General features: G+C 34.7%; 1 protein-coding gene across 9 annotated transcripts in view; it reads right to left on the bottom strand.

The window, feature by feature from the left end:
- Window positions 1-13,946, bottom strand: part of NBEAL1 (neurobeachin like 1) — a 154,183-nt gene that overhangs the window by 15,366 nt on the left and 124,871 nt on the right. For all 9 annotated transcript variants that reach the window (XM_087435657.1, XM_087435659.1, XM_004426808.3 and 6 more), the window contains 7 exons: window positions 13,178-13,295; window positions 11,595-11,692; window positions 8,887-9,003; window positions 5,843-5,932; window positions 4,234-4,343; window positions 3,050-3,222; window positions 1,968-2,062 (listed from right to left, as the gene is read on the bottom strand). In XM_087435657.1, coding sequence (XP_087291783.1) covers window positions 1,968-2,062; window positions 3,050-3,222; window positions 4,234-4,343; window positions 5,843-5,932; window positions 8,887-9,003; window positions 11,595-11,692; window positions 13,178-13,295 — 801 coding nt within the window. The remainder of the gene's footprint in view (window positions 1-1,967; window positions 2,063-3,049; window positions 3,223-4,233; window positions 4,344-5,842; window positions 5,933-8,886; window positions 9,004-11,594; window positions 11,693-13,177; window positions 13,296-13,946) is intronic.

Raw genomic sequence — 13,946 nt, 5'->3', positions numbered from 1 at the left:
CCCCAGTAGATAGTTGTATGTCATAGCTGCACATCCTTCTAGTTGCTGTATGTGGGACATGGCCTCAGCACGGCCGGAGAAGCGGTGCGTTGGTGCGTGCCTGAGATCCGAACCCGGGCTGCCAGCAGGGGAGCGCGTGCACTTAACCGCTAAGCCATGGGGCCAGCCCCAGGAAGGTAACTACTTAAATGTAAAAAAAAAAACAAAACTAGTGAAACCCAACAGCAAACAGTATACTAAATGGCACGAGAATGAAGGCACTTTCATCAAAATCAGACATAAGATAGGGATGTTCACTATAATTTTCTCACTTTATTGCATTAAGCTAATAATGTAATAGGATGAGAAAACAAAATAATTAGTATGTTGACAAAGATAAAACCACTTTTATTTTTCAGATCACATGATTGTATATTTACCTTACTTTCAGAAAACCCAATAAATACTAATAATTATGAGAGCTGGATAAAGGATTTAGTATAGTAAGCCAATTATTTATTTATTTATTTTTTTTTTTAATTTTTTGTTTATTGCAGTAACATTGGTTTATAACATTGTAAAAATTTCAGGTGTACATCATTGTACTTCTATTTCTGCATGGACCACATCATGTTCACCACCAAAATACTAATTACAACCCATCACCACACACATGCACCGAATTATCCCTTTCACCCTCCTCCCTCCCCCAAGTAAGCCAATTAGATACAAGATAACTGTATAGAAATTAATAGCTTTTTTATATACTAGCAAGAATCAGAAATAAGAATAATTTTAAAAATCCCACTGAAATAGTAATAAAAATATAATAATTAGAAGTAATATAACAAAGTACAGGATCTAAATGGAAAAAAGTTAAAAAATTTTATCAAGGGACATAAAAAAAGACTTGAAACAAACACAGAAAGAAATTTTCTATTTCTAGATAGAAATAATGATAAAAATGTCAATCCATATCACATTCATATATAAATTGAACATGATTTCATTAACACTAAAATGGAGTTTTCTGAGGAGGATATGGTTAAAATATTTTTAAAGTTCATATGGAAGAACAAATACTCATATAAGAATGGCTGAGAACATTTTTTTTAATAAAAGAAACACAGTGAAGGGGTATTTGCCTTACCAAATACTAAACTACTAAAATAAAAACATTTTGGTGTTGACATAGAAATAGAAGTGTAAAAGAATGAGGAATCAAGAAAAAGATCCAATTCAGTGGGTAATCATTTATGCTGGCATAAATGACTTTTCACTCAGAAGTAAACAAAATCATATTTTTTAATATTCTGTATTGTTATAGAAATATATATTCTCTATATATCTAAATATATAATACATCTAATATATATTCTGTTATAAAATCATATTTTTATATTCTATATTGTTATAGAACACATTCTCTACATATTTACATGTTACATATATCTTATATTATATATTCTATATTATAAAATATAGAAAAATTAATTGCCAATGAATTAAAGATTGACTGTAAAAAAATAAGTATTATAAGAATATTTTCAGATAATATTTTTTATAAATTTGGAGTGGGAGAGAGCCTGTTAAGCGATAAAGAACAAAGACACTGCCTTGAACCAACCTTATTATGAGAACACAATAAAGTTGATGAAAATTATAAATCTATAATTTCTAGTCATTCCACCTGAAAGGAACATAGGAATATAATCTGCTAACAAGACAAGAAAAATAATTGTTTTCCCAGAAGAGGTTAACAAGGAGGTATTTGTGGAAAATAATAGAGGATAAGGTCATGAATCAGACAATAAACCTAGGAAAAAATGTGGTGATTAGGACAGGACAGAATAGATGTAAAAGAATACAAAGGACCTCAAATAATCATTCAATGCCAGAGTAAAATTCACTACTTCATTAGAACATCTCAACAGTATTCCCAGGGTGAATCTCTGATCTAAACCAAGAGTACTGAAATGTATGTCTACCTGCTGTGTTATTTGCCATATCATACACGTCGTATCTCTGGAACCAGAAATCAAATGTATTCCACAGTAATCTGTAGCTAAACAAGTCACAATATCTGTAAGAAGAAGGAATTAATAAAAATGAAATGGTTTGTTTTTGCTGGAACAGAACTAAAAGGGCAATTTTAGTTTTTGTTCACACTATTACTAAACCAGTTGTTCTAGCAGGGAGAAATGTAAGAATGGCATTGGAAAAGCATTGGGAAAGAGTGACACAGGAAAGAAGCAGCAGTAAAATCATGTAGGAGAGCCTTCTCTGAGGCCATCACCCTTCTCTGAGGGTGAAGAGGAGACACGGCTAGGGGAATGCCTGTCAGAATCTTGGCAGGAGGTTAGGTGGCTTGACATGGACCCCCAGTTGATTTTGATATGCTTCTCTGCTCTCACACTCTCATCCCCATTCACCTTCCACTCCCTTTGGGAACTGCAAACCTATAGAATATTTGTCCTTAATTGAAATAGTACATATTACACTGTAAATTCACAGTACAAAATACATTTTTCCCAAACTGTAAAAACTTGACCTCAGTGACATCTTAGGAGTTACTGGTACAGAATTAGCAGCAGACTCCATTTCCCTTTCCTAATAGGTTTATCAGGAAAAAAATCTACTCAATGTTTTATTCTCATATTAAATACTGAGACACTAAGAATCACCAGGTTAAACTACACTAAACAATTTTACCTTTCTCTTGCTTTACTATTAAGAAAGTAATAGGGCAGCTGATGTCTTATTCAACTATGACAGATTGTTTCTCTGTTTTATCTTAAAATTCTTATTTCTATCAAACCATTTTTTTAGATTTACCCTAACACCTTTCAGATACTATGAAGCTGTATTTAATTTATATAGTGCTTAGTATACCCCAAATATATCAGACACTCTTACAGAAAGCACATAATATTCATAACACTGCTCTATCAAAAAGTTCACTCAGCTTCAAAGGTAAAATTTAATGCTCCTATAAGGAGTAAGTACTACTTTTATAGTTAGAAAAAATAGAGAAATTTTTGTTTTTCGGGGAAAAAAAGTTAATGCTTACCCATATGTCTGATATTGTGTGAAATAATTTTGCCTTTTGTAAGTGACATCACTTGAATGCTATTATCCCAGTGTCCGGCACTGAAAAGCAACTTCGCATCGTGTGATACTATAAATAGCTTAGAATTGATCTCCAGCCCTGGAGCAAAAGGACCATTCATACTACGCTGAGTTCTGTAAACACAATTAAATATTAGATTTTTCCTTAAAAGATCGCTTAGACCAATATCAACTACTTTTTAATCTCTCTAAAAAAGAAATAAAAAATAAGTCTAATTTGAAATATTTGTTTAATAAATGATAAAGACGTTAAGAAAATACATTAATCTTACTTTATTCATATTTTTCATTAAATAAAAAGACTGTCAATTCTGTAAACAGCAGCCTCAAAGTATAAAGACAAGATAGGATATACCAGGACCAGGAAAGTCAGAAATAGACTGAAACAAGGGATCTACCACACAGGGAGATGAATGTGTATCTAACAATATTCATGAAGATCATTTTCCATTCCAACTACAGCAAGCATATGGGTTTTATCTGCTTCCCACTGAAACACCTGTGAGCTCAGTCAATCTAGATTCTGCAGAAAGACACAAAGAAGTGATTACACTTCAGTGTGTATGGAAAATGAAGGCCAATTCTGACCTTCAGCTCTAGAACTTTACTTCAATATTAATTTGCTGAAGGTATGCTTTGTGCAAAGCACAACAGTACTAAGTCCTATGTGGGATAAGAAGGAAAAAAGACATTGCCCCTAAGAAACGTACAGCTAAAACAACTCAGAGGAAGAGAAACACCACCTTAACTTAGAATGCGACCTTCGGATATCTTAAAAAATAACTAAGGTAAATAATAAATTCTTATTACATAAAACACATAAGGCTTGTCTGCAAAAAATATCGTACAATAAAAATACAATTAAGCCTGAAAACTATTCCTAATAATTTAGCTTCCATAATGATATTATAGAAAATATTTTGTCTTCATGCCAATATCAAGTCAGGGGGAGGGAAAGAGGGAAGGAAGGATGAAGGAAAGGAAGGAGGGAGGAAGAAGAGAGAGAAGGAAATCCAGATGTCTACAAGATTATTTCAAAATGACACCAATCCATTAATCTAGTTGTTTTTCCTGGCAATGAGGTGCTGACTGTACCTGTTTTGCTTTAAATGTTCATTTACTTACTTTGGATTTGTCACAGTTTGATCCTTGATGAATGTAAAGTAATTAGAAATGTTTCTGTCATAAGGCAGCCATCCATGGGTTCCAATTACATAATTCATGCTTACTGTTATCTGGAAAAAGAACATATGAAGATGAAAATTAAATGAAAGAGTAAAGAAAGCAGCATAGACTAACCAAATGCTCACATGATGTTAGCATTTATCATTTAGGGAAAAATGCGGGATTGTGTACCTAAAACATGAAACTCTTCAAGGAAGTCTTAAAATAATTTAAATGGAAAAAGCTCTGTGTTTATCTTCTTGAAGGAAAAGTTGTCTACTGTATCTTTCTCTAGTAAGATTACTTTCCTCATAATTTCTCAAAGTTTATTAGCCTCTATCAGGTGGCAGTCAGAAGCAATTCCAGGTCAAGTCTTACCATAAAAATATGATATATCACATACCATTTAAAACATAAGTAGAACTTATGATGAATTATTAAGAAGGTCTCTTCTTAGTGACAGTCACAGTGAATATTTTCTTTTGAAAATGAGAAGTATTTTTCCCCTTTGATTATAAAATTAATAGATTACCAAAAAAAAAATCAGATAACTTTGAAAAATACAGGTATTAAAGCTGAGAATCACAAGAATTCTACCACTCAAAAAATACTATTATTATTTTTGTATCTCTTTCTAGACCCTTTTCTAAGCAAACACATAATATGCATAATTAGAAAAATAGGTCTAATTCTGTTCACTGTGCTATACTCCATTTTTATAATTTCTAAATGACAAAATTAGAATAAGACAGACCTAGGTTTGGTCCATGTGCCAGGCTCCCAAATCCCTTACCTGCTAGCTCTGTGACTCTGAGCAAGTCACTTCTGAGTTTTAGTTTCTTATCTCAGAATAGTGCCTACCCTCACAGGACTGTCGGGTGGATTAAATGACAAAATTCACAGAAAGCACTCACTAACGTGTCCTGCATATGTATCTTAATCAATTCTGTATTATTTCCATTTTCATTATTACTGCTTTATGATAGATTTTAATAGCTGATGTTAAAAAATATCCTATTTTTTTTGTACAAAATTTCCTTAGCATTTTCAGATATTTATTATTCCAGATAAACTTTAGAATTACAATAACTACTTAAAAGCTGTGCAAATAGAAGATACATTTTTATACTTGGTCATATTAAATCTATACAAATTTTCTCTATTATTATTATTTTTTTTTTTTGTGAGGGAGATCAGCCCTGAGCTAACATCCATGCTAATCCTCCTCCTTTTGCTGAGGAAGACCGGTTCTGAGCTAACATCTATTGCCAATCCTCCTCCTTTTTTTCTTCCCCAAAGCCCCAGTAGATAGCTGTATGTCATAGCTGCACATCTTTCTAGTTGCTGTTTGTGGGACGCGGCCTCAGCATGGCCGGAGAAGCGGTGCGTCAGTGCGCGCCCGGGATCCGAACCTGGGCCGCCAGTAGCAGAGCGCGTGCACCCAACTGCTAAGCCACCAGGCCTGCCCTCTATTATTTTTTAAAAAGGCTTTTAAAATATTTTATAAAAATTTTTTGTAAGTTGTAATGGATATAGACGTGGTAGTGTGAGAAGGTATAAATCAACTTACCAGTAATTCAGGACTGCCTTGAGACATAAAAGAACGAGACTGATTTTTGGGGACAATGGCCTTTATTAGTGGAATACCATCACTAATTCCCTATAAAATAAAAGACAGAGGTTTAGTGGCTGGTTCTGCTTATCTTTATTAGGCACAAATTATTGAAAACTTCCATTTCTTTAAACAAGGATGAACCCTGTGATATATAGCATTTTACTCTATTAAAATGTATCATCATTTAATTTAAAACATAGGAAAGAAACTATATACCATGTTTGGGTGGCATACTTGAAACTTCTAAAAACCATCACCTTCTATTCCACTACTCTGCTATTAAACAGAGATGTAGATTTCAAGGAGCATCAACCATTTAAAACAGCCAGTGACTTAGGATATTTCCTTCCCCTTGCTGTACTGGCGTGAATATAAAGTAGAAAATACAGACCATGTAAGAGTACATTTCTCAATTATGTCAAGTGGGAAAACTGGTAATATTTTATAGAAATTTCCTTTCTAAAATAGATCTATTCCATTAACGGAGGCACTCCCTGAAAGCCACAACAATAGGACCAGAAAATACAGTCCTCAGAAAACATCCACCATTATCTTACTACAACGTGAAAGAGAACAATGATGTGAACTAAGTTTCTTGATGTGACAATAGTTCATAAATTATACCTAACCATTATTAGGTAAGTTGTATCCTAACATTATTGAGTACATACTATGTGCCAGGTGCTGTTCTAAGAGCTTTATATGAATTAAACAATAAATGATAAACCATATAAAGTCAGTGCTTATCTTTTCTCTTCACACTGTGAATTAATCAGGAGAAGAACAACATATTTGAACAAGCATAAATAAAAATGGTGTCGGAGGAAACCTATTGATTAAACCCTTGCTTTCATTGCTACCTCCATTTTCTTTACCATTTTACCACCTAGGAAGAGATGACATACAGAGACGTCTTCTCTTGTCATACGAATGAGCAGGAAACTTCTTCTCATATGATGATGAAAAGGGATTAATGAGTTATTGGTACCCAGGGATATATCTATTGTGTCCTTTATCCTGCTCCAGACAGTGGTCCTGGGGAAAGCTACCCTGTGACATGGTGAGTACAGAGAGGAGCAATGTCACTGCACCTGCAGATGGAACTCAGAATATATTCTCCCATAAAAACAATGTCACAAACGATTAGACATAAAGAAAATAGCTTTATCAGCATTACATAATAAACACAGTATTACATGTCCACCAGGTTATGGGTTAAATAGGTTTTTATGGGTTGCCTTATGTGCAGTAACGAGTTAACAGAGCAGTACTGAGACTGCTTTTTAGAAAGGCTGCCTGCAAGGTTGGCCCTTGGCTGGCATCTGGGAACTTGGTGGGCAAAGAGTTCCTCACACTGATATAAAACTCGTCTGCAATGGTAAGGGTGGCTCATGATGCCTAGACTATTTGTGCAATGTGATTTATGCTGATCTCCCACTCTTGTTCTGGCAGCTGGAATTCTGGCATGTGATAGGCAGAGGGTACCTATGTGACCAACCCCCAACAAAAACCTTGGCTGCCGAGTCTCTAATGAGCTTCCTTGTTAGACAAAAACATGTTTTCACATTTCATGACTGAAGAATTAGGCCCATCCTGTGTGCTCCACTGGGAGAGGACTCGTGGAGGCTTGTACCTGGTTTCCCCAGACTTCGCCCTTTGCTGATGTTGCTCTGTATCCTTTCACTATAACAGATCTTAGCTGTGAGTACAACTGTATGTTGAATCCTGTGAGTCCTTCTAGCACATCACCAAACCTGGGGGTGGTCTTGGGGACCCAGAACAGAGCGTAGGAATTAGTCATCATTTCTAAGCATTGCTTCTGTGAGTTCTGAATTCTAGGCAACTGACTTGGATACTTCTGTAACACAACCAAATTTATAGAGTTTGTATTGTTAAACATTAAAAAACTATCTCAATAAACATGCATATAGGAAAAGAGTAAAAAGATTAATTTTGAAGCACTTTCACAAACATACGAAAACATATTTATATTAAAATACTGTGGAGCTTACTACAACATTGTTCATTTGAATAAAATTCAGCATAAAGGTATAACTGTCATAAACTTTATAAAAAATTTTTTACACCAAATTATCAAAAAATTCTAGAAAGATTTCCCACGATATTGAACCTGAGAAGCACATTACGATGATGCTCTAATGCAGGGTTTGACCAACTTAGGCCTGTGGGTCAAATCCAGCCGACCACCTGTTTTATAGGCTGTGAGTAAGCTAAGAATGGCTTTTATATTTTTAAATGGTTGTATTTTAAGTGGTTTATATGTACCTATATAAAATCCTTGATTTTGCCTTCAGAGCACAAAGTCTAAAATGTTTACTATCTGGCCCTTTAAGAAAAAGTTTACCGACCTCTGCTGGACTGCATGCGAGTTACCACTTGTTCTATGCATATCTCCAAACTATTCGTAGTAACTTTTTATCATCATTTTTTGCCCAAGGAGTTAATACCATCTGTCTTAACCAAATTCATAGGTATGAATGCCTTTCACATGCACTAATTTGAACTATTCAAAGTAATTCAATGTGTATATTTAAACATTTAAGTTTGAAGGAACTCTTTCAATTACAGCGTTGACTATCTTGTACTTGACTATTCCTTCTGATGTTGGCAATTAACAATCTGATTTATGTGGCCATATTTTTATATATGAGCAGACATTATAATTAAGAATTATTTTAGACTCCCTCTACATATCATCTCAATTGTCACAAGAAGCAACTTAATTCACATTATTTATTCTTCCTTGTCAAGAAAATGTGACTAGAAGAAAGCAAGCCAAGAAAAACAGTTCGGACCAGGATACAGCAGCAAACAAAAGCTTTCAATAAGATTGTTTTAAAAATCTAAGAATAGATTATTGCAGTACTATTTATTATTTTGAATTAAATACCATTCTCCTACATTCAACAATTAAATGAACACCGAGGTGTACAGAATTCACAGAGAAAACTCTTTGATATTACCAAGTTGGATATTACCTCTATAAAAAACGACTTGAGTTCAGAGAGGTGTTGAAATAGGTTTAGGGTTGAGGTGTCTGTTTTGGTCTGCTTCTGCACTGCTTCTTCTGCTGATAATCTAGGAGGGTGTGGTTCCTTCAAAATAATTTTAAGGAAAAATAATTCCATCATTGTATTAAAACATCTCTGACTGTCTTCCTTCACACACACTGGGCTCTAGCTACAATGGGTTACGTACCACGCACCGTTGACAATTCCAGGCCACTGCTCAGACTATCCTCTCAACAAGAGTTCCTACCCTCTTCACTTCTGAGGAACTCTACTTCTACTTTAAAGTTTTTCTTACTGATCTCTCTCCTGAATTTCTAAGTCAGCATTATTCTCTTTTATTATTTTCCTCAGCACATTACTTTAATTAGTACTTATTTCTTTCCATGTTGGATTACATATAGTTGTTTATGGTCTGTCGTTCTCCAACCAGGCAATAGGTATTCTCAAGTCAGAAAATAAGTCTCATTCATCTTTGGATTTTCAACACCTAGAACACTATCTTAAATATGGTAGATGCTTAATAAACGGTAAAATTAAATGTATTATTCAAAAGTCAAAATTTATACCACGGGTGAATCTTTAATTCCTGAAATAAGATCAAGATGTCAATGCTATCAGAATCAAATTATAGATACTGTTGCATTTCTTTTCAAATAAATTAAATTATTCTTCCTTAACTTGAATATCAGAGACATTGAAGAATATTTACTTTTATAAAAATGACAAATCAAATTAACATTCCAAAGGCACAGTCAAAATGCACAATAGAATCCTATCTAAAGGGGATTCTTCTATCTCTATTTCAAAATATTAGATTATAGGAAATAGATGTGACAGCTGTAAGTACTTCAATATTTAGTTCTCAATTATCCATGTGAATATTATTCACTTTATTTCAAATCAAAAGGTGATGTTTGTGTCATTTTTTATGGTGGCAAAAACTAATTAGCATTACTCTTGTAAAAAAAAAAAGAAAACATAAAGCTAGTACAAAAATATTATAGACTCTATTTCAAAGCCCAATGAAGTGTTCTGTTTTATTCTGTTACTTTTGCCTTCTGACTCTATCAGCAGGTAAGGGATAAAGTATTGATTTCAAACATGATCATTTTTTAAAAACCAATGTTGGAGGCTTCAAATAGACTGTTGCTAAGAAATAGTAACAATTATAAAGCTTAGTCTGATAACTGAATTAACAGAAGTACATCTATAAGCCAGAGTTTGGGTACACTGTCACTGTAATAGCTGTGGAAATTTCAATTCAACAAATATTTACTGCACATATGTTATATGCAAAAAAGACACAAAGATGATTAAGAGAAGGCTGCTGCCTTTATAACATAGTAAGGCAAATGGATAAATATACAACTCGGGTAGAAAGTGTCATAATTAGGATATAAATAACAGCCCATCAGAACACGGAAAAGTGATCTAGTTCAACAAGGGGGCTTACAGCTATTAATGGAGAGGAAACATGGCATGGTGGAAGGGCTTGGGAGTTAGATGGCTGTGCATCCAAATCCTGCCCCAGTCACATCCCAGATGTGTAAACTTGGAAAAGTATGTGATTTCTCTAAGGCGTTGTAGGCGAGGTATTAATTTCTAAGAGGCTTGGCTTCATCATCTGAAACATGAGGGTAACGGGATATTTACCGTGAGGGTTAGGTAAACCACCTACCACAGTGCTTGCAAACGAAAGTGTTGACTTGAATGATTTATTATCGTGTATTCCTCATTTCTAAGTTCATACACTAACAAAGATCAAAACATCTTTGAAAACTAACACTGGATTAACTTCTATGAATCTAAAGCTGTATGCAATCAGGAAGTCAGTTTAATTTCATATACTAATATGGGGAAAGAAATATAGTAATATTTATAATTTGATTCTATATTTTATATATTGTATAATTTGATTTTTAGGACTGGATTTGGGTTCTGGATGGTAAGTCCCCTTTACGGGCATATGTCAGCTACTAGAAGTCTTATGTACAGAACGAGTCCCAGTATAGGGACGGTATTAATGGTATAACCTAGCCAGTATTCAGTTAGAGCTCCTTCTCCATGTAAAGAAAGGAGGGAGTAATATCTCACCTGATAGGGGGCCTTCAACCTCACCTTTTCCTTTCTCAAAAATAACAAAATGAGGTGATTCACTTGCTGAGTAAATATAAATCCTCTGTAATTTACGAGTAACTGACTATATATGTGAATTTTTTTTTTTTTTTGCTGGGAAAGATTGGCCCTGAGCTAACATCTGTTGTCAATCTTCCTCTTTTTTTCTGACCTCCCCAAAGCCCCAGTACATAGTTGTATATTCTAGTTGTAGGTCCTTCTAGTTCTTCTACGTCAGCTACCACCACGGCATGGCTACCGACAGACGAGTGGTGTGGTTCTGCACCCGGAAACCGAACCCAGGCCACCGAAGCAGAGATGGCCTACCCACTAGGCCATCAGGGCTGGCTCTGTATATGTGAATTTTGACTGCAATATTTTATTATTTCAAAATGGGAAAAATCATTTAAATCTATTTATTTTTTAAGTGAGAATATAACTCTTCCCAAATTCTAGATAATTCTGAAATAATGTTCTAAATCCTTGAAAATACTGGTAATACTATTCCTTAGCAATTAAATTCTAGACTTCTTATGTAATCAATAACTTTTGTGATTTACCTTTAACAGTTGACAAGGTGTTTGCCCAAAATTATTAATCATCCCTTCTAAGGCTTTTCTTTCCTTTTCATCTGTTAAGGCATCCAGATCCACAGCTCCTAAAACCAGGAGAAGTAGTCAACTCACTATAGAGTGAAAACAAATCAGCAACCCACACTGTATCACAGGCAGCATGCCACCACAGCATCCCTTGATTAGTGGTGTGTAGGTCCGCCCCTGGGATACGAACCCGTGAACCCCGGGCCGCCAAAGCGGAGCACATGAACTTAACCACTATGACACTGGGCTGGCCCCTGATTAGTATATTTTCAACAAAATATTATCCCATTCTTCAATTTATGAGAACACTGTAAAGAGGTAATTTTTTAAAAACCAGTAAAGCTTCAAACATTACATATATATAACTATAAATTCCATCCACTATTTAGAACTAAATATTTTAAACAAAAGTTAACTGGTAGTCTATATAAGTTTCTCTCAGAAAAATACAGACTATACTCATACTACACCTAATTGTTTTCTTCACGATAGTCAAGCAGAAACAAACGTAATAACCACATAAAAATACTGCTATAAGTTACTGCTTATCTAACAAATGTTGGGAAAGGTGATATTCTGGTTAATTGATTATACCCAGTCACACTTAATATGGATTGTTAAATGGCTCTTAACTGGCCAAACTAGGTAAACCTGATTTCAAAGTCTATGCTCCTAACCACCATCCTACACTACCTCCTTATAAAACTATTATCAAATGAATGTGACAAGGTAAAAACATGTTTGTCTATTTACCAAAAGTCATATGGACTCTGCTCAAATTCATGTAACTTCACACTATTTGTAATCTTTAGAACTATTAGCTCTACTGAAGGATTAGAAAAGAAAGAACTACTTCTCAAGCCTTTCAAAGCCTTCAGAAAATGTTGTTGTTCTTCTTTTTTTGTTTTTTTGTGAGGAAGACTGGCCCTGAGCTAACATCTGTCAATCCTCCTCTTTTTGCTGAGGAAGACTGGCCCTGGGCTAACATCCACGCCCGTCTTCCTCCACTTTATATGGGACACCGCCACAGCATGGCTTGCCAAGCAGTGCGTCGGTGCGCGCCCGGGATCCGAATCTGCGAACCGCCGGCCGCCGTAGCAGAGCGCGCACACTTAACCGCTTGTGCCTCTGGTCCGGCCCCCAGAAAATGTTCTTGATCCTGAGCTAAACATTAAAATAATGTCATCTTATTTATCATTTGAAGAATTTTTATTTGTAATTCTAAAGGTCTCCTTTCAAAGTCTGCTAACAGTTTAATACTGAATATTTAATGTAGGACCTGACTCAATAGGACACACACGACCAGAGATCAAAAACTTTTATGCCACCAATAATTGACATTTGTAGTTGGATTTGCATATATATTCTTAACTACTATTTTTTAAAAAACCATGAGTCACTCTTTCAAATAGAAAAGATCACTAAAAGTATTTTTCAAATGTAGTCTTTCTCATATTAAATAGTTATGTCCAAAATAGCAAGTATAAACACATACTATGTAATATTTTCTATCAATATAAGAGACAAAGTACATCAGCTTGTACCTTCATAACTACAGTAATAGAAAACATTGAGTGCCTCCACTGCAGCTGGCCCCCTCTGTTTATAGCCAAAAATCAGATCTATCCATTCATGAAGATGAGCAGAAACATATTCAGACTCCTAGAAAAAGAACAAATTTAATAATTAATATAGAGATACTTTCCAACTACAATGTAAATATGGGTCCTTTAAATAAGTAAGAGCAAATTAAGCATTTCCACACATAAATCTTACCACTATAAATAATCTCAAAATCATGTTAAACATTTTTTCAATATCTACTACATATATTGACTATATTCTATCCAGTATAACGTAGACATCATATTTATTAATATTTAATACATATGTGTCTCCTAACTAATGGGTGAAGAAAATAATGCAAATATTCTAATAGCCCAAATATGAACAACAAAAAAACGGATGACAGCTGTGGAATGCATCTTTGTTGTGAAATTTCCATTGAAACAGTTGCCTACAAATTCAAATCAAAGAAACAATGAAACCACACCGGGGCTGATTAAAGATGGCTGCAAATCACTCCACCCATCCTACCCCACCCCACTAAAAGGTGAGTGGGTGGAAGGCTGAGGCTTGACAAAGAACCTCCCGAAGGCTGTTAGTGATGTCTTGAAAGACAACAAGGAAATTGTCATTGGAGACAGGAGAAAGGGGGACTCATACTTTAGTTACATGAAAAATAGAAAGGGTACCAATGAACTCAGGAATATGGTGGAGATTTTCAGGCAAAAATTTTTAAGTGCTAATTGG

The sequence above is a fragment of the Ceratotherium simum genome, chromosome 9 (assembly GCF_057802395.1).
Source record: "Ceratotherium simum simum isolate JZ-2026a chromosome 9, ASM5780239v1, whole genome shotgun sequence".
Lineage (NCBI taxonomy): Eukaryota > Metazoa > Chordata > Mammalia > Perissodactyla > Rhinocerotidae > Ceratotherium > Ceratotherium simum.
Note: the sequence above shows the minus strand (reverse complement) of the source record. Positions and strands in the feature narration are given on the sequence as shown.